Raw genomic sequence first — 26736 nt, forward strand, 5'->3', positions numbered from 1 at the left:
AGGTAAGATCGATGAAAAATAAATATTTTATGATATATATAGATATATATATATATATATTTCATAGTTTTAACTAGTTAAAACTAAAGTTAAAATTATGTTAAAATAAAATATATAATATCTAGTAAATATCTATTTATTTTTTGGCCATATTTGCCTTTATATAACTTTTTATAGAGAATACTGTGAAGAATTGATTTATATATTGCCTTTATAACTTTTTATAGAGAATACTGTGAAGAATTGATTTATATAAGAAAATTCAGGTAATTCAATATAAAAAACATAATGACCTCGAAATGATTTTGAGAAACGCCACCCAAGCAATTCTAGATTATGATGATGTTATGTCCTCCACAAAATCATACAACTTTTGTTTGAAACCTTTTATCTAAAGTCAAATTTCTAAAGATATTTAAGATTAGTTATTGCCGCATTTTATAAACATATATTGATATGTGTAGTATGGAATGTCCTATTTTAATTGGCAAATATTTCAAAAAATATAAAAAATACGGAAAAACGTTTGAAACAAAAGCTTAGAAAGATCTAATCACTGATCTCATTTTGACTACGAATAATCACGATTAGAAAAAGATTATCTTGAATTTTTTAAACTGAACTACCCTATTGTTTTATGAAATTGATTCCTCGTATTATTCCACATAAAAAATTATAAGAACGAGATGACCAAAAAGTGAGTAATTTACGAGATATTTCATACTTTAGGTTGATATAATCTTACACAAACTATAAAATATCTTGTATAATATTAATTTTTCGATTGGTTTATCTTAATACTTTATTCATAAAATGTTGTTGTTTTTAAGAAAAATATCTAATTGGAAATTAGTAGCAGCATATCTATTCTTAAAAACAATTATATATGTTTTATTTACAATTAAATTTTACAATTATTTTGTACATAAAATTATTAAGGCAGACTATTGAAAGAGTAATATTTTTTGATATATTTTATAATTTATACAACATTATAACACATTAAAGTGCAAAATATGTCGTACACTATTCATTTTTTTTGTTATCCTATCTTTATAACTTTTTGTGCTAAGTATTGTGAGAAATTTATTTATGTAAAAAAATTAGAATGATTCCATTGATTTTATATATAGTTTTATGTATAGTTTTACATGGTTTCATTTAAAAAGTGAAAGAGTTCTTGATGTGATATCTTTATCTGAATAAAACTTAATCCATAATAAGATGTACTTTACGAAATAGCGTAAGTTTTATTTGAAAATTTTTTTTTGAGCAACAAACAATTAACAATAATTTAAGAGGAAATTTCGTGGAAAGAATATAATGGAATACTGTATACAGGGTGTCCGGTAATTCGCGCCCCACCAAGGTCAGGTAGAGCAAATTCAACTGATACGTCGGGATTGAGCTGTTGTATCACGAGGACGCATTTCTTTGACGGCTATTAATATCTTTCTATTTTGGATTTTCATATCTTGTATCTTGTTGTCTTATTAAATCCGCTTTGCATATAAACACGACTTATTCCTTTCGCGCGCGAGTAAGTGCGTGAGTGTGAGAGACGCTTTTGCGAGACATCGTACGTTCTCGGGATGAACTTTGCGATGTCTCGCAAAAGCGTCTCTCACACTCACGCACTTACTCGCGCGCGAAAGGAATAAGTCGTGTTTATATGCAAAGCGGATTTAATAAGACAACAAGATACAAGATATGAAAATCCAAAATAGAAAGATATTAATAGCTGTCAAAGAAATGCGTCCTCGTGATACAATGAGTAAAAAAGTCTTTCACCATTTTACAATTTTCTCAATAATAAAAAAGAAATTAATTAATAAAGTTCGGCCAATCTACGCGAGTGATAGCGCGCGGCGAGAAGAGACAGCCTACTGTAACGCGGTTACTAAGCGGGCGGCGAGAAGAAACAGCCCACCGTAGCGAGGTCGCTAGGCGCGCGGCGATGTCGGCGATAACAAATCGTGATGTTATTGGAATCTGACATTTTTAATCATGACATCGGGTAGCGCAAAATAAAAGCAGTAGAAACCCACTGTTTATATAGCATAGTATTTAGGTATTATTTAACTAATTAGTATATTGTTACGTTCTCGGGATGAACTTTGCGATGTCTCGCAAAAGCGTCTCTCACACTCACGCACTTACTCGCGCGCGAAAGGAATAAGTCGTGTTTATATGCAAAGCGGATTTAATAAGACAACAAGATACAAGATATGAAAATCCAAAATAGAAAGATATTAATAGCCGTCAAAGAAATGCGTCCTCGTGATACAACAGCTCAATCCCGAAAACCAATGTGGCGCCGGAAAACAGCCGCACGTCGGTTGTTAATAAAGAACCCTCCTAACGATGATGTTCAGGAGATGAAAGGGATGAAGGCGTTCAGGGGATATAAAACCAAGGACGTAATAATATATAGAATTACACTGTTCGACACACAAAAAGGTTTAGAGATTTCCAAAGCGTATTCTTGTATTTTTTTATGCTGATTACAAATCCGGCCGCGAAAATTGCGTATCACGTCAGGTTTTTTAATATATTGATCTAAAAATGCGAAAAAGAATACTTACAGATACTTTTCCGTAAAATATACCTTTTAGTTGGGACGTGATAAAAAGTGCTGTAACAGTTAAAAATAAAGCTTAAGACTTGTAGTTTATGTAAAAAATATATAAAAGATTAAACTTATAAAGAGTTTATTGAAAAAATTAAATTAAAAAATTGAATCGATTCCCGATTCAGCGACTATCGGATCTATATTTTTCTCTCGCATTTATTTCCTTAAGGGGGACCAAGGGATGCATGTAATTAAATCTCTTGTAGAGATTATTCCAATTTTAAATCTGGGCCGTGACCAAGTAAAATTTGGTGCCTTGTGCACAGGTATTTAATTCTAACAAAAAAATTTAATTTTGCGTTGGGATAACGCACTGTCATCCGCGATTTGGCTCTTATTGTCTGTCTTACACTTTAAATTTATATTTATATTACAGAGCCTTGTTAAACTCTTAATTTATACACGCTGGCTTAAAGGCGTTTATTTATCAACATTATTATATATATAGTAGAGAAAAGTATAGAATCAAAAGAATCTGAATAGCTCAGTTGGAAGAGCAGTCGCCCGGCAAGCGAAAGGTCTCGGGTTCGATTCCCGATTCAACGACTTTCGGATCTATCTTTTNCTCTCGCATTTATTTCCTTAGGGGGGAACAAGGGATGCGTGGAATTAAATCTCTTGTAGAGATTATTCCAATTTTAAATCTTGGCCGTGACCAAGTAAAATTTGGCGCCTTGTGCACAGGTATTTAATTCTAACGAAAAAATTTAGTTTCGTTGGAATAACGCACTGTCATCCGCGATTTGGTTCTTATTGCCTGTCGTACACTTTAAATTTATAAAAAATTGAAAATATAATTTTTCGCACTTTTCTATATACTAATACAAAGTCTTTAGAGGTTTGATAGAATGGTTCACTTTTTTCACAAATATTAATATGTAAAAATTTCTTCAAACACTAATAATAAAAGTGGAATCAGATTTTTAAAATTCAATTCAATTCAGGTTTATTCCGGACTCCTCTAGAGGTTTCAAGGGACCGCCAAACCCCTTACATTCTCCTTTTCTCGTTACAATATGTTACATATGCGGCGCTTTTTTCTGATAGGAGCGTTCCCGAACCTTTACAATCCTCCTCTAACCACTCATTACAATTCCATATCAATTCCCTCTGGCGCTTTTTTTTGATAGGAGCGTTCCCAAATCTTTACAGTCCCTTTTATTCCATTCACACCTTCTTTCCCTTTTCCTCCTTCTTCCACCTCCTTACTCCTCGTCTCCAAATCCTCTTCTTTCTTTTTTCCACTTTCTCCTTCTCCTTTCCAGCCGAACCTGCCTTTTCCTCATTTCTGTATCTCCTTCTTCTTCACCTTTTTTCTGACAGGCATGTGGGGTGATTGGCTCGAATTGGATTCGAACCTTAAGTATACTGTCTTATGACTTAACCCACTGGTCTACCATTTCACCCCCAGATTTTTAAAATTAAAAACGGCAAATCAAAATTTCAAAAATTTAATGTCCGTAAAAAAATAAGTAGGTAAAGGTTTATTAATAACTTATAATAAATCTGTAAAAAAAAAAGATTTTTATTACGTTCCAATTAAAAGCTATATTTTATGGAAAAGTGTCTAAAATGCCTTTTTTCGCATCTTTAGATCATGATATCTAAAAAACCTGACGTGATACATAATTTTCGCGACCGGATTCGTAATCAGCATGAAAAAATCTGTAAGAATACGCTTTAGAAATCTTCGAACCCGGTCATTTTTTGTCGACTATTGTGGATTGTGGGATTTTTTCTCCACGGTATAAATATATAATTTATAAGTTATATTATTATATATATTATATATTATATGTCCTGCTTGAAATATCCTTTCACCTTTAATGAGTTTTCTTTGGCCTGGATTTGTAGTAGCCCAATCACAAATGTTTTGCATATTAGTAAACATAATAAATAAACAACTAAGATTTAATAACAGACTCTGTAATATAAATATAAATCTAAATCGTAAGAAGGCGTGAAGAGCTAAACGCGGATGTTGCTGTGGAAACAACAACTTTTTCCACCTTTTCCACTTTTTGCTGTTTCCACAGCAACATCCGTGTTTAGCTCTTCACGCCTTCTTACGATTTAGATTTATATAATAAATAAAATATTACATTATATTATAATAACACTATATTAAACATAGGCTTCTCGGCGTCATGTTAACGTATGTATAGAGTCTTTGTCCATATGTCAGATCGCAATACTTAGCACTTTTTTAAATATCTGTGATGTCTTTTATATGGATCCTGTATACATTTATATTTACACACATATATATATGTATATATATATATATATATATATATATATACACACATATATATATGTGTGTAAATATAAATGTATATATATATATATACATATACACACACACACATATATATATATATATATATATACCTGTAAAGCAATAACTAGTATATTTATATATTATAATTATTTATTATACACAAAAATAAGTAAGACGCATACTTGCAAAAACGCTAAGCGCGCAAGTTTGTGAAATCGACACACGAGGCTAACGCCAAGTAAGCAAAAGCCAAGTAAGCGAAATTATTAAGAAATATCAAAAGCGCAAGCAAAGCGTTCCAATAATCTCCTTCCTTTGCGCCTAATAACCTAATTGTCAGATATAAAAAGGACCCAATCATAACACTCGGGGATCCAGTTAATTTAAATACGACACGCTGTGTAAAGTACTGTTTCAACAAAACTGTGAACACAAGTGATCAACGCAAAAACGTGTAAGCCTAAAAAGGTTGTATTTTTAGCTATTTATTAAAACTATTATAAAACTACAAAACGAGAGTGAACTTTCCTCTTGACGGTCCCGAACTCCTCAGTTCTCATTCAGTAATGATCTCGTAACTACTCTGTGCCTCACACGCACATAACATAAATTGGTGGCAGCGGTGGGATCATCGAAGGATCGCATTATAAAAAGGCGTGACAAGATACTTTCCAAATCAAAAGTAGTTGACAAAACCAATCGTGAAAACAGTCGCAGTAAGTAAAAAAGGAAAACAGTAAAAAAAGAAACATGTCAAGTGTAAAGCCATCGCCGCAAGACGGACGAGACAGCACAGTGAGACTCCAAGAGACGAGACATCGCCGTCAAGCTGCAGATCGTCACAGCATCAAAGGAACCTGGAACCCCCGCACTAGCCGCTGAAGCCAAGTACAGCAAAATGCGAGTAATATTATTGAGTGTAATACAATTTTATACAAAAACAAGGAAATTACCCTGCGAGCGTAGCATAAAAAATTATTTTAAGAGAGACTACTCCATGTCAGCACGATTCAGAAAACGCGTATCGTTTAGACCTCGAAACTGGGAGAAAGATCAGTGCACGAATTAAGAAACACCAACGGAGTGCCATTTTAGTCAATCAACCTTGGCAGAATATTGGATGGAGACGAGACACTCGGTACAATACGACAAAGCAACCAGACTAGCCTCCTCGCAAAGCTATTTTGCCAGGAAACATCGCCCTAGAAATTCTGAAACATCCCGACAACGGTTATCAAACAAACCCTATTTGGCACACTGTCCTTAATATACACTCACACCATTAGGCGGCGTCATGACGGAATACTTTTCCGTAGATGAAAAACCTCCTATAATATATATAAGGACCACAACCCAAGAAAGCTCAATATCGGAGCTCTCAGCCCTGAAGATGCAAACTGCAACGTTTGCGAAACGTCGGCATTACGCTGTTGAACCACGCGGCATCCATCCGGAAATCTTTTGCATTGATATTTTAATAGTTTTTATGTGACTAATAAGAATTAAATTTAATTAAGAATTTAATTTAATTATTAAAAATTAAATATAAAAAATTTTTTATTATATATATTTTATGTTTAACAAAAAAATTATAATATAGTTAGTTTAAAAATTATAATATAATTAGTTTTCTTAAAAACATTCATTTTTTATTTATGTTATTAAAATATTATGTTTATGCTAATAGTGAGGTTAATGTGATTCAAATAAGAGCTGGAATTGCCCAGATTTAGAGGACCAATCAAAACTGGATATCATATGGCGAGACTCTTATTATAGGGTCTCATACACGGGCTGCCCTACTCCGGGAGCGCCCTACTACTGCGCCGCCGCGTTTATTGGCGCTACCCCCGCCGTGCGCTCGGCGCATGGTAAAGTGCCCGTCGATCGGGTATATAAGTCGGCTCTGTGGATGAGCCGGCAGTCTTGTTCCAATCTCTTGAACCAGGTCACAGTATATATAGTAGCGCAACTCTCTGTCGGCACCTTTGATGTTCGTGTCCTATAAAATGGAATGTGTATGCGCGAAGTTAGCGAGTATAACCAGTACTGCCATCTGAACTTCTCTCTCATTCTCTTTTTGTTTTTTTCTCTCTTTTTAGCATGTCATTACAACGGATACGTTCGGGGAGACGCTATTAGCGCCAATAGTATTGTTCTATTTTATTCTAACTTATTGTTAGTGAGTAATAAAGATAGAATAACGCTGTTAGTGCTAATAGCGTCTTCGCAAACGCAGCTTGTAAAAAATAAACTTTATTAAAAATTACCTGTAAAAATAAGTTGTTAATAATATAATAATTAATAATTAAAACAAATATATATAAAAAAAAGTATAAAATATATAACATAATATAAATAGTCATTAACGAATTAAGAGTTTAAATTAAGAGTTTAACAGTCATTAATGATTTATCACATAAATATATAAGAAAAAATGACAATATATTATTTACTCACATTAGTTTAAAATATAAAATATTTAAAAATTTTAATATCAAAATCACTTATAATTACAAACACATTATATATATATTTATTTGTGAGTACAATAAATAAAAAAGAAATCTTTGTTAAATACTTTTATAAATTATTAATTTATTGTTAATATACCCCAATAACCATTTTTGCAAAGATAAATGTAGGCAACAAATTCTGTTAGCCGAAAAACTGCGGATGAGAAACATACTTTGTTATTGAAAATATTGTTAGCACAATTTCAACAGAAATTCACCAATATCAGACTACAATTACATACATTTAAAAAACTTACAATAACTTATATTATAACTTATACATTAACTTACATAAACTTACATAAACTTACAATAACTTATATTATAACTTATACATTAACTTACATAAAAAACTTACATTAATAACTTACATTTATTTAATCAATATCTTCTTTTCTCACTCGTACGATAACTATATCTTTTGCAAACAACATTCATCCTAGATAAATAACATAATTATAAGTATAAGAAAGATTAAAAATATTATATATAAAATAAAGAAATATTTAGTTATAGAACATCATTTTATATAATGTAACGCATATAAACATAAAATATAATTATAAATTTAAAGTGTAAGACAGGCATAATAAAATATAATATACACACATGTAATTAACAAAAAACACAATACATGCATTAACAAGCAATAAAACATAATGTGCACACACATGCAAATGAAACATAATAATTAGAGTTAATGCAAAGGAAAATAGAATATATGTATATAGACATAAAAGTAATTATAACACATTACAGAATTTATAAAACTAAAAATAAAAATATATATTAAACATATCATGTAGTTAATAAATGTTACGTAATATAATGTTAAAAAATAAATCGAATTTACCCTGTTAACTTAAAAATACCTAATACATACATTTAATCACACATGCAATGTGCAGTCAATAAATTTGAAGAGAAATTTGAAGATGAGAAAAGAGACAAACGCAAAATTCACGCATTGTTAAGTAATAAACTTAATGTTAAAATGAAATGCAATTAGTAAGCAATATAAATAAATAAAAATATTTTAAACACATTTAAGGGGATGCCGGAGCGTTGGCCGAACTTCGACGGGTTAGCGCTCTCATCTAAGCGGAACTAAAATTGTCGATAATTACCGACAATTTTAATTTCGCTATTATCGGCAGTTTCCATATATTAAAAATTTACATGCATGTCAAAAAAAAACAATTTTATTGTGTTCAACATATTATATTTTTTTAGACAACATAATATATTTATACTGTTGAATCATCTCGCACACGCGTTTTTATCTAAGCGTGCCAATGACAGTAAAACATACATACATAATTGTGTCTATCTTTATCATATAGTTTGAACACAATAATATTATATATATATATATATATATATATATATATATATATATATTTGTTTTTTGCTTATATATTTACATGCAATTCTTATAAACATAATATATATATCATTCACATGTGTATGTATGAATATAATTACTTATCATTTACATGTGTGTATATGAATATATTTACTGAGCATTCACATGTGTGTGTATAAATATATTTACTGAATGTTCTAAATAAAACGTTACAATTAATTAATGAAAGGCTCGTATAAATTAACAAAATTAAAAAAAGTAAATATTGTAGGCCAACTAAACGAGCAAAATTAAATAAGATCTAAAGATTTATTAATAATTAAATAATTAAATTCTCACACACATTCCGTTAGAGAAACAATATACAGCGTAAACGTTTCGACTGCACTAGAGTCTTCTTCAATACATAAAAATCAAATATTATTTTTTTATAAATTTAAAGTATAAGACAGACGATTAGAGCCTATCGCGGAAGACAGTGCGTTATCCCAACGAAACTAAATTTTTTCGTCAGAATTAAATATCTGTGCACAAGGCACCAAATTTTACTTGGTCACTGCCAAGATTTTAAAATATGAAATAATCTCATATTTGAGATTTAATTTTAATAATCCTTTAACCCCCCTACGGAAATAAATAAATGCAAGAAAAAAATATAGATCCGAAAGTCGCTGAATCGGGAATCGAATCCGAGACCTTTTGCTTGCCGGGCGACTGCTCTTCCAACTGAGCTATTCAGATTCTTTCGATTCTATACTTTTCTCTGATATATATAATAATGTTGATAAACAAACGTCTTTAAGCCAGCGTGTATAAGTTAAGAGTTTAACAAGGCTCTGTCATATAAATATAAATTTAAAGTATAAGACAGGCGATAAAAAGAGCCGATCGCGGAAGACAGTGTGTTATCCCGACGAAACTAAATTTTTTTGTTAGAATTAAATATCTGTGCACAAGGCATCAAATTTTACTTGGTCACTGCCAAGATTTTAAAATATAAAATAATCTCATATTTGAGATTTAATTTCAATAATCTTTTAACCCCCCTACGGAAATAAATAAATGCAAGAGAAAAATATAGATCCGAAAGTCGCTGAATCGGGAATCGAACCCGAGACCTTTTGTTTGCCGGGCGACTGCTCTTCCAACTGAGCTATTCAGATCCTTTCGATTCTATACTTTTCTCTGATATATATAATAATGTTAATTAACAAACGCCTTTAAGCCAGCGTGTATTTATCAGAGAAAAGTATAGAATTATATTTTCAATCATATCAGCATTTTCGACTCTCCGAGTTTTCGACAGGGGTCACTGACACGCACTCACGCCACTAGTGATCTGCTCACTCCAGCGTCTCGAAGGCAATTGCCGCTGAACGGTCGGTTAGCCCCCAACTACTTTACCCTGTCGGTGGAACCGGTCTGCGCGCCTTCCCCTACTCAGGAAAAAATCAGTCTTGAAACTTTGTGAACGCACCATGTATATATATATATTTCTTTATAAACATTTTCTACGCATACATACGCATACATACATACATACATACATACATGCATGCATATAAAGAAATATACTAACTTTTTCATCCAGCCTTTCTTGAAGGAAACCCTATGTTGACAAAGAGGCAGACGTTTTGCGTTATATTATTCTATGTATGAGAGAGACAAAAATAATATGACTGTCTGTCCTTGTCTAATTGCACGATTGCAGCTTCATCTATCGCGACATCGCGCAACTAATTTTCTGCTTTGTATTATTCCCAAATGTCATTTTGCACATACACATGTGAATAAAATATTCCACAACCGAGATATTTTTTATTAGACTTCTAAACTTATTTCTGCAAGGTCACTAATATTCCTTTATGCAATCTTTTGGAGGAAGCAATCTTATTTTGTACGTATAAATTGTGAAACTTTTATACAAGCAAATATTGTTATAACGTGACGCGAGAAGCCAAAAAAAACTTGTATTTAAAAATTTTTTGTCTTTTTATCACAAATTCAGACCGCTTCCTCCTTTATTATTGTATTAACTTTAATCGTGGAAAAGCATTTGTTATTCTATTAACGCAATAAAAACTTCTTGATAGTGGCAAAATATAATTGGTTCGGTCGGTAAAAGTAGACCTCCGGCATCCCCTTAAGAAACGCTAGAGCGACATAGAGAAAAACACGAAATTTAATTTGTCGCAATTTACATACGCAATTGAAATGATTTTGGATTCAACCAGTTTTAGCTTTAACGGACAATTCTATGAACAAATATTTGGTAGTCCTATGGGTTCCCCGTTATCACCAATTTTAGCGGATATTGTAATAGACGACTTAGAGACACAATACTTGAGTTTATTAAACTTTGATGTACCTGTATATTATAGATATGTAAATGACATCTTTGCAATTTTAGCACATAAAAAAATAGATGTTATCAATCTTTAACAATTATCATCAAAGATTGAAATTTACCTACAAAATCGAAAATAATTCTCTAATTAATTTCTTGAACACTAGCGTCATTTGCAATGATAAAAAGCTTATTACAAATTGGTACAGAAAACCTACCTGGTCTAGAAGATATATAAACTTTTATTCCAATCATCCGTTAAAATGCAAAATCAATACCATTTACAACCTTATAGACCATGCCATTTTGCTATCAGATGATAAATTTCATAACAAAAATATTAATATACAATAGTACAGTAGACTTTAATGAACAACTGCATTCCAACATATATTATTAAGCGACATATAAGTAAAAGAATTAACTATCTAAAAAATAATAATAGTAATAATGTTACAAATGAGGCTTACAAAGTGCGAGAAAACAAGTCTCATATCTCATTGCCGTATGTAAAAAATGTGAGCGAGAATATCGGTCGTTCAGTAAAAAATGCTGGCTTTAGTAGTCTAAAACAGCTAAAAAATTGGACACATTAATAAAACGAGGCAAAGATAGATTACCTAACGACGATAAAACTAATGTTGTGTACAAAATTGATTGTAAAAATTGTGATTCCTCATAAATCGGTCAAACGAAAAGACATTTGTGTACTCGTGTAAAAGAACATTTTAACAATATAAAATTACATGTAACAAATCATTTGGTTATAAGCAAATATAGACAAGATTTGGGCATGAATTTAATTGGGTATCACCCGCTATATTACATAATGAAAAACATGTGAGAAAGAGAGAAATTGCAGAGATGTTTTTTAACAAAAAAGTTAATAATACAATTAACCTATAGAAAGACTTAGAGAATTTAAATAACATCTATGACAAAATTATTAAGGTCGTATAAGCTCTACATACTCAGTTTTTGACTATTCATTTTAACGATAAGATGTTTTTTTTCAAAAGTTTTTCAAAAGTTTCAAAAATTCCGATATAATCACATTGTTTACTAATGACAACAGTGTTAACTAACTGCACTTTTATTAAGAAAGTATGTAAATCTCAATTTCTTGCGTTAACATCAAAATGTTTATCTTTATTAATTTTAATTAATTGTATCATTCTAGTTTCTCACTTCAAAAGGACTAAAAACAGATGGTCGAAACGTTGTGAAAATAAAATAAAAATTTTCTTTGGCTAGTTTGGGTTGAATTTAATATATTGTTTCTACTTTTTAAATATCACTAGCGACTTGTTAAGAATTCAATTTGATTGTATATTATAATACGTTATATCTTCTTTTTTAAATAACTTAATTATTATACGTTCTTTTTAAGACATGATAGCGTCTCGCGTCAATCACACGTTCGGCAACGCCGCGTGATTGTTGTTGCGACGCGTCGCCCGTTGCCACAGTCTGTTATCGTGTCCTTGCCGTGTAAACTATTGTCGTCCGCATCGAGTAACGTGTGCTGCGCGTTTTTACAAGTGATTTTTAATAATTAATCGGTACATTGAGAGAATTTTTTTTTAGAATTTAACCTAAAAGTTATGGTACTCGTGAAACAATATGGTATAGAAACAATTTTATAAGAATTTCTTTGATTAATATTAATCATATTAAAAATAATAATATCTATCACATTAAAATATAAAATATGTTTAATTAATTTTACTAAACTGTACAGTAAAATTAATCAAACATATTTCATATTTTATTGTGGTAGATATTATTACTTTAATGTTATAAATATTAATTGGAGAAATTCTAATAAAATTCTTTCCATTTTATATTGTCGTACGATTAGGCATGCTGTTACTTTTTAATATCAAAAAATATTTCAAATAAAAGTTTCAATAATTAATTGTCTTATAAAATATCAATGAAATAAATGTACGTTAATACATAACAATAATTCCATGAATTAAAATTATATCGCGACATAATAATAATTCATCGAATTTTTATTATGTGTCGACATAATTTTAATTTACCAAATTTTTTTTATGTCGCAATATAATTTTAATTCATCGAATTATTATTAATAGTTAAATGACTTTCCCTGCTCTTCATGTGCATTTCAATAAATAACAATTTAAAAATTATTATAGGTGTAGTAATATTATATGTAGTGTAGACCATTTGAAAAAAATTTTTATTTTTGGCCGCATCCCAACTAAAATGTTAATTGATGGAAAGATAATAATTACCCTAACATGCCAACTCTAATTGATTTTATTTAATAGATTCACATTCGCCTTGAAATTTTTCCAGTTAAATAATACGAGGAATGCGGTTTTTTCTCAATAAATTCGACTTATCTTTATCAAAATCAATTAAAACACGAGATAAAGACAACAAATAAATTTATTAAACAGAATCCTGACATTCTATTCACAAGAGCGGATAAGGGAAATACTACGGTAGCAATGGAGAGAAATTATTATGTTAATAAAGTGGAGAATTTGCTGAGCGACACGGACACGTACAAAATAATAAATAGTAATCTAGCACTTAAAATAGAAAGAAAATTAAACACGTTTTTAAAAAAATATCACGAAAACGGAGTACTATGTTATGTTTTACATTCCAGTGATTGCCTCCTCCCTAAAGCGTATGGCCTGCCTAAAATCCATAAAAAAGACATTTTTTTTAGAACTATAGTTTTTTCTATAAACACGGTCTTACATCACTTAGCTTCATTCTTCCATAAAATATTAATAAAAAGTATCTCGAAAGCCAATAGCTTTGTAAATAATAGTTTTGAATTGTGCAGTGCGCTGTCTGGTAAAATTCTAAATAGCGGAAACAATAGTTTCATTGGACGTGGTTTCTTTATTTACTAATGTCCCTGTGGACCTTGCAATGGAATGCGTTAATAATAGATGGCATTATATTGAATCACAGACGGAAATTCCAAAAGAGGAATTTTTAAAAGCTATCAAATTTATACTAACTTCCACATATTTCAATTTTAACAATAAGACATATGAACAAATTTACGGAGTTTCGATGGGATCTCTTCTTTCTCCAATTATTGCGGATTTAGTGTTACAAGTCTAGAAACATCAATTATTAACGCATTACAGTGGAATTTGACTTTTTATTTTAGATATGTTGACGATATATTGTTAGTGATGAACTCGGATAATGTACCAGATATAATAGAAAAATTTAACAAGTATCATAAAAGATTAAAATTTACGGTAGAACATGAAAATAATTGAAGAATCAATTTTTTAGACATATCTATTATTGTGATTGAGGATGTGATACATATGGACTGGTTCCGCAAGGAGACATTTTCGGGTAGATTTTTATCATTTCACTCTAATCACCCGAAATGCCATAAAATAGGCATTATATATAGCTTGGTGGACAGAGCATTATTGTTGTCGCATCCTCAATTTTACAAAAAAAAATTTAATAATGATTGTAAATGATTTATTATTAAATGGCTATCCGTTTGATTTAATATTTAATGCAATAAACCGTAGAATCAAGAACCTGATTTTTGGTAAATTGAAAATAATGGACAAACAGGCCGAAATCTGTCCTAATAAGAATAAAAAGGAAAATAATTTTGTGGTTATCCCATATATTGAATCTATTTCAGAATTAATATCAGCAAATATTAAAAAATCTAATATAAAAGTAGTTTCGTTGCGTAAAAAAATTAGACATATGGATCAAAACGCAAAAAGATAAAAATGAAGGTCTTAACAATTCAAATGTAGTTTATAAAATAAATTGCAATGACTATAACGCAATGTATATAAGACAAACAAAAAGACAATTAAGAACTAGAATTAAAGAACATAGAAATAACATCAAATTAGATTCGGATAAACATTCAGTAGTCTCTGAACATATTTTAAAAAATAGTTACACATTTGACTGGGACAGGAAATTTTAGATCAAGAATCTAATTATAGTAAGAGACTTATATCGGAAATGTTACATATAATAGAACATAAAAATTGTATTAATCTGAATAAGGACACATAATTATTGGAAAGCAGCTATTTTGATATTCTCGAAGAATTATTATAAACATTTTTAAAGAAATTAACCTTGAATTTTAGACAATAGACAATAGAGTTGACTATATAAACAGACAAATTTATAACAAAGACACACATTGAACTATTGTTTTGCTGAGACCTAACAAGCGACACTGAAATTGAATATGTAAATAATTTAATAATTTATTATTTCTCAACAATTAGTTGTGAAGATTTTTTATTATTTCTATTATTCAGGAATAAATAAATATAAAATAAAAAATCTTTCCTTTTTCAATATAAGAGGTAATCAAATTAAAAGAAAAAAGGTTGGAAAATGGACTCATTTCACAAAGATGCCAGACTGCTAGTATGTTCGCGCTGACTAGCGACGAATTTTGTATTTTGGACATTTTGTCAAAAAAGAGTTCCATTGAAGATAAACTTTGTAATCTATGAGATTTATTGTTTCAAATTTTGTTATTAACTTTAAGCAACGGAATAATGTGTAAGCAATTTCTAATCGGCCGGAATATGTTTGATATTTAAAATTGACTTTTATATTATTAGACTTATACTTAAAGTTTTTATGTTTCAATTTAATGTGTAACGGCGCAGCCGTTACTAACGCCTCGCGGGCCGATCAGCCGCCCGCCACGTGAGGCTTTGGCGCCTAAAGGCGCCCCTAATCGTTCCACACTGGCCGCCCCCACCCCGGGGGCGCTCCACCGCGATCCCGGCGCGGTACCCCCGCCACGGACTCGACGCGGAGTAGGGGACCGCCGGACGGGTATATAAGCCGGCTCGGCGGACGAGCCGGCACCAGTCCCGTTCCAAATCTCCCAGACCAGGCAACGGGCTTCTCGTTGTGAAAGTGCCGGGTTTCTCGGTCGCTGGTTCCTACCGTTAGTATCGGGCAACGGGTTTCTCGTTGTAACACCGGGTTTCCCGGTTTCCGGTCTCCTCCTGTAATACGCCGGGCGACGGGCTTCTCGTCGTCACACTGGGTTTCCCAGTTTCCGGTCCATCCTGCTATCCGCCGGGCGACGGGTTTCTCGTCGTTACACTGGGTTTCCCGGTTTCCGGTTCATCCTGCTAACATCCGGGCGACGGGCTTCTCGTCGTTATACTGGGTTTCCCGGTTTCCGGACATCATTATAAGGCTATATGCCGCCGTACGTTGGCTTCACAGCTCCCCGTTTTGAATAAAGGCGTTACGCCCCGTACCTAGTATCTCCAGCATCGTATACCGGGTAAATTGTAAGTCCCGTCAGGACACCGCTATAGACTATGCGCCTCCACCTGTTGTATCGCCAGTATCGTATACCGGGTAAATTGTAAAGTCCCATCAGGACACCGCTATAGGCTATGCGCCTCCACCTGTTGTATCTCCAGTATCGTATACCGGGTAACTTGTAAGTCCCATCTGGACACCGTTATAGGCTATACGCCTCCGAGCTTGTAAATACACCGGACGCTCCGTTCGATCCTCACGCTTTGTACATATACCGGGTAGCTCTTAAGTTCTTTGTTCAGGCTTTACGCCACCGGACGCTCCGTTCGATCCTCACGCTTTGTACATATACCGGGTAGCTCTTAAGTTCTTTGTTCAGGCTTTACGCCACCGGACGCTCCGTTCGATCCTCACGCTTTGTACATATACCGGGTAGCTCTTAAGTTCTTTGTTCAGGCTTCACGCCACCGGACGCTCCGTGCGATCACCGTTCACTACGTATACCAGCGATCCGCTAAACCCGTAGGATGACCTGTAGCCTGCTGTTAAACATTCTTTTCGTTGTTCTTTTTATTTGAATAAACCCACTGTTTTTATATTAAGGAATAAGCGAGTCTGAATTTCCCCCTTCCTCCCGAATCCTGGAACCGGCGAGCCGATCCGCGGCGTCGGGAAAGGTGAACCGTTACAAATGTTTATTTAATTATATAAACATGTATTAAAAAGTACCGAGTACGGTTAAAACGTTTACCTAAATGTCAATGTAATAAATAATAAAAACGTAGATATTTCAGAATCGCCAGACAGAATTTAAAAAAAAAGGTTCACAAAAAAGAATTTTCTCTACGCATCATTGTATCTTCATTAGGTAGTCCAGTATATAATGTTGCTAAATATATTCATAATATTTTACATAGTTCTAATTTGTTACCGAAATCTTACGTTAAGGATGGCTGGACGTTTTTCGCAAATTTAAAAGATAAAATTATTGACGACAATAATACTTTGATTTCTTTAGATGTGAACGCTCTATACACTAATATTCCAAAAGAATTGGTTTTACGCGCTATTGAGAAACGATGGAGTGACATTTCTCAAAATACGAATTTCAGTCTTGCTCAGTTCTTATATGCCGTCGAATTTATTCTAGATTCTACTAGTTTTAACTTTAATGAACAATATTACGAACAAATTTTTGGTAATCCCATGGGATCTCCTCTCTCGCCAATCTTGGCAGACATGATGATGGATGATCTCGAAACACATTGTTTAAGTCAACTTAGTTTCAATGTTCCGACTTATTATAGATATATTGACGATATTTTCGCTATTATTCTAAAGACCAAAATCCACAAAATAATTAATACCTTTAATAATTATCACCACCGCTTAACCTTTACATATGAGACAAAATCAGACGGATGTATTAATTTTTTGAATACAACGATCTCTCGGTCAAATGGAAAACTTGTAACAAATTGGTACAGGAAGAACACGTGTTCGAACAGATATATGAATTTCTTTTCCAATCACCCTTTTTAATATAAAATAAACACAATTTTTAATCTTGTAGATCACGCGATTCTCTTATCTAATGACCAGTTTCACGACGAGAATATTAATATCGTGAAACAGATTTTATTTAATAATTGCTTTCTTAAACATGTAATTGATCGTTGGGTTAATAAAAGGATTAATTTTTTAAAACACAGAAACATGAATGAATCGAGTAATGAGCAAAATATTGTTGATAAATCTCCTTTCATTTCACTACCTTATGTTAATAGCTTAGGCGATATCGATCGAATTTTTAAAAATATCGCATTTAATGTTGTTCATAATATTCCTAAAAAACTGAATCATTTAATTACACTCGGCAAGGATAGACTGCCTATAGATAAAAAGACTGAAGTAGTTTACGAAATTAATTGTAATGATTGCAACGTGTCATACATCGGACAAACAAAGAGACATTTATGTACACGTGTAAAGGAACATTTCAGCAACATCAAAATGCATTCGAGTAATTTATCAGTTATCAGCAAACATAAAATTGAATTCGATCACGATTTTGACTGGACTTCGCTTGTTATTTTGCACAGTGAAAAACACGTAAGAAAAAGAGAAATCGCTGAAATGTTTTTTATTAAGAAAAATAATAACATCAATCAAAATTAATATTGGACGCTAGTGGTGAAAATAAACTTGGCAAACTTAATTTCGACGTAACTAACAATTTTATTTAATTCTTTCACGACGTTTTGACCATTTGGTTGTGGTCCTTATCAAGTGAAAATTCCATTAATTAAACTGAGATTAACGCAACATCACACCGGTCCTATTTAAAATTAATAGTTAAAAGTTAAAAGAGGAACACGTCCCATCGCTATGATGTTTCGTCAACGACTAACTTTGAAACGCGACACTAAACAATCTTTATTATTTTGTCGTAAACGACAAAGAATATCACGCAGAATATTATGAGGAATCAATTTGTGTAAAAAAAATATGGTTCCATTTAAAAAATTCAAAGTGACATTAATTTATTTATAAAAAAAACAAAATAAGCAGTTTGATCACCAGTAAATGTTTAAATCAAGGTTGATAAGAATTAAATCGACCAACTGGCTAAGGTGTTGAATTTAATTTATTTTAGCAACGTTTCGACCGCTTTATCGAGTCCTCTTCAGGCTACAATAAACAAAAAATTTTTTTACGAATGAATTGAAATTTAAGACACATCAAATTTATGCAGAATAAATTAACAATAATAAATGTATAACAACGCACTAAAAAAAATTTTTATAAAATATAAAATAAAAATAAAATAAAATGTACAAATAATTACACCTAGTCTTTATAATAATAAAAATATATACAGTGCAAATGAAAGAAGTATTAATCTTACAATCAAATAATCTCGGAAAAACAATCAGATCATATTACATAAAAGTCATTAAAAATACTTAAATTAAAGTCATAATGAATTGTAAATGTTAATACCTATTAAATGATGATAAAGGTCTTAGCTTCGATCATGCCAACCAGTGAAAGGAACGAACTAAAGTAATAATTCAGTCATAACTTTAAACTGTGCATGAACGCTGGTTAAACATACACTGATAAATAATTGGAAGGACTATGAGGTAAACATAGACATAATAATCAATATAAGTCAAAATAAATAAAAATACATATTCAAGGATCTTAAAAAACATTAAGAATCGTATCATAAATAGCATTTAAATTATCTGTGTCTTTTTGCAAATTTATAGCGTCTTTGTGTTTTTTGATAAAAATCATTTTAATAATCTCCCTTTTTTTTAACATTACACTCGCTATGCAAAATAGACACATATGTCCAACAAAAGTCATGATTAAGATTAACTCTATGTTTAAAACAATAAAAATACAAATCAACGCTCGTGTAAAATTTAAAATTAATAAAACGTGAAAAGTAGGCCAAATATACGAGCCGAAATGATTTAGATGTAAGAATAATTAATACAATCAACCGCAAGTATAAAATTATAAAATATAATGAAGAAACAATAATAATAAGAATATTTTTTAAGTCAGCTCCTTAATTTTTAAAACCACAATCTGCACTTCATTCCTCTCGATCAATAGAGCCAAACGCGATGTTATTGCGACAATTAAGAAAGAAAGAAAATTTGGAAATTAAGGAATTTGAAGCCTATGTGGTTGGGATCTCAGAAATTCCCCCTTGTTCCTTCTCTTAACATCCCCTGTAAAGAAATAGGCGAGAAAAATATTGGTCCGAAAGTCGGCTGAATCGGGAATCGAACCCGAGATCTTCCGCTTGCCGGGCGACTGCTCTTCCAACTGAGCTATTCAGACACTTACAAATCAATATTTCTTTCAATGTTTATATCCCCCTACCCACCCCACCCCAAAGCGTCGTAATTAGGTCCAGACGCGACGAAACAATAATAATAAGAATATTTTTAAAGTCAGCTCCTTAATTTTTAAAACCACAATCTGCACTTCATTCCTCTCGACCAATAGAGCCAAACGCGATGTTATTGCGACAATTAAGAAAGAAAGAAATTCCAAATTTTCTTTCTTTCTTAATTGTCACAATAACATCGCGTTTGGCTCTATTGGTCGAGAGGAATGAAGTGCAGATTGTGGTTTTAAAAATTAAGGAGCTGACTTTAAAAATATTCTTATTATTATTGTTTCGTCGCGTCTGGACCTAATTACGACGCTTTGGGGTGGGGTGGGTAGGGGGATATAAACATTGAGAGAAATATTGATTTGTAAGTGTCTGAATAGCTCAGTTGGAAGAGCAATCGCCCGGCAAGCGGAAAGTCTCGGGTTCGATTCCCGATTCAGCCGACTTTCGGACCAATATTTTTCTCGCCTATTTCTTTACAGGGGATGTTAAGAGAAGGAACAAGGGGGAATTTCTGAGATCCCAACCATAGGCTTCAAATTCCTTAATTTCCAAATTTTCTTTCTTTCTTAATTGTCGCAATAACATCGCGTTTGGCTCTATTGGTCGAGAGGAATGAAGTGCAGATAATGAAGAAATTTAAACATAATCTCGCAAGCTATGTAAAGACGAAACTTTAATTATCATTCGATTTAATTACAATGGTTGAAACAATTATTCTTAGATGTCTTATGTTTAAGACCATCTCTCAATTAAATGCACGGAGTCCAAATTGGTCGTTGGACAGCGCGAACGGTCTGTTCCGGCATCTTCACGAGATGAGTCTCATTTATTCAAGCCCTTTTTTTCCCACAAAATAGATATATTAAAAGGATTCCAATGAAGAACACTCCGAAAAATATAAATTAACAATAACTTACATATTGATGTTATGTGTTGGTTGTTGCGACTTAGCAATATTAAGGAATAATATGTGTCATTATTATATCGTAGCCTGTTTATATAGTCAATAGTGTTGTCAATAGTTAAAGGTTAATTTGTTTATTTTTTATTAAAAAAGTGTGTCAGATAATTCTTCTAAAATGTCAAAATAACAGCTTTCAAGAGATTCGATGTCTTTCTTTAAATTTATACTGTTTTTATGTTCTTTTATATATAACATTTCAGAAATAAGTCTTTTATTATATTTGATTTCATGATCTAATATTTCAGTCCCTTCCCAGTCAAAAGTGTGCTTATTATTTAAAATATGTTCAGAAATCACCGAATGTCTTGCAGAGTCTAATTTAAAATTGTTTTTATGTTCGTTAAGTCTGGTACGTAATTGTCTTTTTGTTTGTCCAATATAAGTTGCGTCACAGTCTCTGCAATTGATTTTATATACAACATTTGAATTGCTGGAGTCATCACTCTTGCCTTTATGTGTTTTAATCCAAATGTTTAGATTTTTCAAGACACGATATCCTACATTTACATCCGATTTTTTAATATTAGCTGATATTTTTTCGGAGATGGATTCTACATATGGAATTGCAACAAATTTGTTATTTTTATCTTTGCTATCATGAGGACCCTTTTTATTTTCTTTATCAGTTATATTTAATTTGCTGCCGATAAGATTCTTAATCCTGCGATTTATTTTGTTATAGTCCGAATGACTATAACTATATTATATTATATTATATTAATATAGTTTTAATAATAAATTAGTAAGTCGGCTATTATATAATCATTTGAAAAACGTTCTCACGCTCTCGCGAAGCGCTTATCGCGAAAAGACGCAAACGCGATGAAATATAAGCGTTACACCGAAAACCGCGGATCGCAAGCGAAGAATCAACCTGCTTCGCTTGCACCTAGATAAAAGCGTGTGAATAAAAATTAGCCAATGAAAGAGCTTCTCTACATCTTCCCCCGAAAGATGTAGAAAAGGGCAGGAGACCACCGCGAACGGAGAGCGAGGCGATGAAGTCAGTCGCTAACGAAAATCCAAAAGGTCAAGTCGCTAATTAGAACCTAACTAGTAGTCGAAGACAAGCTGCAGAATATAAACTATCACCTGTAATCTGACTATCGAGAGCGAGCATACTTAACTAACCACCCAGGTGGGATTATACAGAATTAAACCAACTCAAGAAATAAGGGAAATAAAAGATTTATTCAAATAAACAATCGAAGTTAGTCAAGGAAGAGACGCCCGCCGATCCTAGGATCCTCATCCTTCAGTCGACTGAGACCCCAAAATTTTCCGTGCCTTCCCGGAGGCACAACAATTTCATTAAAAATAAGAGCCAAAGGGTAGCCATTTGATAACAAAACATTTATAACTGTATGCAAATTTTTATCATGGAATCGAGGATGCGACAATAGCAGGGCTCTGTCCATTAAATTATAAATAGTGCCTAATTTGTGGCACCTCGGATGGTTGGAATAAAAAGATAAAAATCTACCTGAAAAAATTTTTTTATAGAACCAATCTACATATATCGCATCCTCAATCACATTAATAGAAATGTCAAGAAAACTAATGCTACGATTCTCTTTTTTTTCAACTGTGAATTTCAGTCTTTTGTTCTTCATTGGAATCTTTTTAATATATCTATTTTGGGGGAAAAAGAGGTTGAATTAATGGGACTCATCTCGTGAAGATGCCGAAACAGACCGTTCGCGCTGTCCAACGACCAATTTGGACTCCGTGCATTTAATTGACAGATAAACATAAGACATCTAAGAATAATTGTTTCAACCATTGTAATTAAATCGAATGATACTCGAAGTTTTGTCTTTACATAGCTTGCGAGATTATGTTAAAATTTCTTTATTATATTTTATAATTTTATACTTGCGGTTGTGTGTGTGTGTGTGTGTGTGTGTGATTGTATTGATAAAGACCTAGTAAGGTCGAAACGTCTACATTTATATTATGAATAAATAATTTTTAATTATTCTTACATCTAAATCATTTTGGCTCGTATATTTGGCCTACTTTTCATGTTTTATTAATTTTAAATTTTACACGAGCGTTGATTTGTATTTTTATAATTTTTTTTATATTTTTAATTTTATATTATTAATTTTAGGATAGGAACGTTACGCGAACTTAGCACTTTTTTTTACCTTTTTTTAAAAAGGTAATTTTTTTAGGGATATCACTTTTTTTGTACTATACATTTATTTTTTTTATTTCTAATTTTTAATATCTATCTACATAAATTGATATAAAAAAAGTTATTCATATACGTAAATATTTGGCATGAGTATAATTATATCATGCAACAAAATCTCAGAAGAGGAAAATAAAGCATGCATTTAAAAAATATTAATTACATAAAAGCAAAAATTACTTACTCTGGAGCAATCTTTTTATATTTTATAATAATGATATCAATCACATCTACATTTAGCAGATTCTCAAACATAATCGAACAACCAAAAAACTTGACATGACTTGTTGATGTCTTATTTTTTCTCTGCAGAAACTGATTCCACACAGATTCATTTGCTTGCATCAAGCCGAAGTAAAATAATAGTACATTACGTCTGTAATTTTATTTTTCTTAAACAAATTATTATATTAACCCATACCTGTCAAAACTAGATAATGAATTGTCAAAACTAGGTAATCAATAAATCAATACATCACAAAACGTTAGCGCCTTATTTCGTCAGTTATATGAAGTGTACATCGCTCCTTACAATCATATGTTTGTGACGTTTCTTAATGAAAAATTTTAACATTTTAACTTTGTATATCGTAATAGCTCCGTTTAGAGAGCACGTAGCGCAAAAATAAAGACACTTTCATTATATAATTCTTACTCAAGCTATCGATTGAGCCTAGAAATAACTCAATCCATTCAGCGGTTATATGTGAAATGAAAATATCGAGTACTCTCAACTATTCGACTCGCGTAAAAAGACACGGCGTGTCTTTTTCTTCTTTTTCGGACTTAGATCAAGAGACACTACCGTGTCTCTTGATGGGAAAATTTCAAGGCAAATGTGGAACCATTAAATCAATTAGAGTTGGCACTTTAAGGTAATTAATATCTCCCCACTAGCTAACTTTTTAGCTAAAATGCGGCCAAAAATTAAAAAAAATTTTGAACACCCTAATGTAGTATTATATTATATATTGTTATAGTTACATTAAATTTCCATATTATATATATGTATATCCTGTATATTTATGTTATTATTTAATATTTCCTAAAATACTTTATTAGATACATGGGGACGCTGCCTATCCAGGACAAGGAGTTAACCAAGAATGCTTGACTTTGAGCAGAACACCACATTTTGAAATTGGTGGTGCAATTCATTTGGTAATTAACAATCAGTTAGGTTTTACAACTCCATCTTCGAGAAGTCGATCATCAAGATATTGTACGGATTTAGCAAAAAGTATATCTGCACCTATAATTCATGTGAATGGCGATCACCCTGAGGTATATACTTCTGTGGTAAAACTTTGTTCTTTACTAATAGTAAACTTATAATCATAATGTTAAAATGTTGTAGATGATTGTACGGGCTATAAGAATAGCCTTTAAATATCAAAGACAGTTTAGGAGAGATGTTTTTGTTGATCTAAATTGTTTTAGAAGATGGGGTCACAATGAATTGGACGATCCCGTGATCACTAATCCTCTTGTGTATAAAATCATACAGAATCGAACGTAAGAACATATAATAAGCAATATGCTATTAGAATTATTGATTACTATTTGCGAAAAAATATTTGGCATATCGTAGATGTTTTCAGAGTAGATATCAAACTTCAGTTTTTTTTACTTATCTGCTTCTGTGGATTAGTAATTTAAAAAAGTATAGGCTGCACATTATTAGTCGAAAATTATTGAAATTTATAAACTTTTTACAAAATATTTATGTACTTCTTACAAAGGAAAGATCGAAAGTATCCGATTGATGAATTTTGGATATATTGTCTGTGTTAAAATAATAAGCATATTTTTCTATTTGTCCTATATTACGTTAAGATCCTATATTAAGTAAAGCATCCCCTTGAAAAAATTCGTTTTTATATTTTTGAACAAATATTTTCACGGAAACGATAAAAAAATGAAAAAGCAAGCTGTTTTTCAATTTTGATTTTATCATAGAAGATTCCAGCGTAAATTCCAAATTTGAACACTTTTTACATAAAATATTTTTAAAAAATTCGAAAATTTACATTTGTAGCAAAAGCTTTCCTATTGTGAATATAACTTAATTACTATGTATTATTAAATTTTTTTTTCTTAATTGAAGACAATGCAACCGTAGATTGTGTCTTGGTGACCCGCGATTAATGCTCCGAAAACTTCAAACACAAGAAGCCCGTAATAAATTTGCGGTCTCCAGTCCAATCTAAATCAGTATAACCGACTAGAATTATGTTATTTCTGTAATAAAACAAAGATTAATATTATCGTGAATATATTATAGAGTTCGTTTTAAACCAATCCAGTTGAGCCTCAGCCAAATTTACTATTGTGCTCAAATCCGGTTTTGTAGTAAGCATTACATATTTTAAAAAAAGGTAAAAAAAGGCACCCAGTTAACCAGCATGCCAGTAACAAAAAATTACTCATTGCAAACCCATGTAGAATCCTATGAAAAATTAATCATTGCAAACCCATAAAAATTCCATGAAAAATTAATCATTGTAAACCCATGTAGAATTCTATGCAGAATAAACCATTGCAAACCCATGTAGAATTATATGAAAAATTATCCATTAAAAATCCATACAGAATCTTACTACAAAAGTAATGATATAAAAAAATTGCGCCAAATTAAAGTAGAAACTTGTACCAGTGGAAAATTGCAAACATATTGAGTCATATAATGAACTAGTAAATTAATATAATAGCAAATTAATATTGATTGATTGATTGATTGAAGTTTATTCCGGACTCCCCTCGAGGTTGCCGGGGCGTTTTTAGAGGAACACCAAACCCTTCACAATTTCTCCTCTTCACTTATCATACAATAATATACAATATAATACATAATCTGAACACAAACATAAACATATATCTCCTATCCTCCTTTTCTCTTCTTTCTCTCCAGACTTTCTCCGACACGCTGTTCTCGTCCCTTCGTCCCCTTTCTCTGCCTTCTCTCTTTCCTCTTCTTTCTCTTATCCTTTCCTCGGGACATAGTTTTTCTCAGCCGCCTCCTCCTTTTTTACCTCTCTTTAACCTCCGTCTCTCCTTTTCTTATTCTTTCCTCTTTCCGCTTTCCGCTTTTGTACTTCCATCGTCAGCTATGCTCTCTTCATCTTCCCTCTTATTGTCCTCTCCTCTCTCTTGTTCCTCCTTCTCCATCTTTTACTGCTTCCGTCTATCTCTGCCTCTGTCCCAGTTTTCCGCTCTTTT

General features: G+C 31.8%; 1 protein-coding gene across 4 annotated transcripts in view; it reads left to right on the forward strand.

Moving 5' to 3' along the window:
* Positions 1–26736, forward strand: part of LOC114932143 (2-oxoadipate dehydrogenase complex component E1) — a 152198-nt gene that overhangs the window by 42680 nt on the left and 82782 nt on the right. For 3 of the 4 annotated variants that reach the window (XM_085488264.1, XM_085488263.1, XM_085488267.1), the window contains exons 5-6: positions 24580–24801; positions 24875–25032. In XM_085488264.1, the coding sequence (XP_085344390.1) occupies positions 24580–24801; positions 24875–25032 (380 nt within the window). Of the gene's footprint in view, positions 1–24579; positions 24802–24874; positions 25033–25624; positions 25792–26736 lie in introns of those variants that run through there. The other variant, XM_085488265.1, reaches the window with a different exon arrangement.

The sequence above is a fragment of the Nylanderia fulva genome, unplaced genomic scaffold, assembly GCF_048542155.1.
Source record: "Nylanderia fulva isolate GAGA-0341 unplaced genomic scaffold, ASM4854215v1 Scaffold67, whole genome shotgun sequence".
Classification (NCBI taxonomy): Eukaryota; Metazoa; Arthropoda; class Insecta; order Hymenoptera; family Formicidae; genus Nylanderia; species Nylanderia fulva.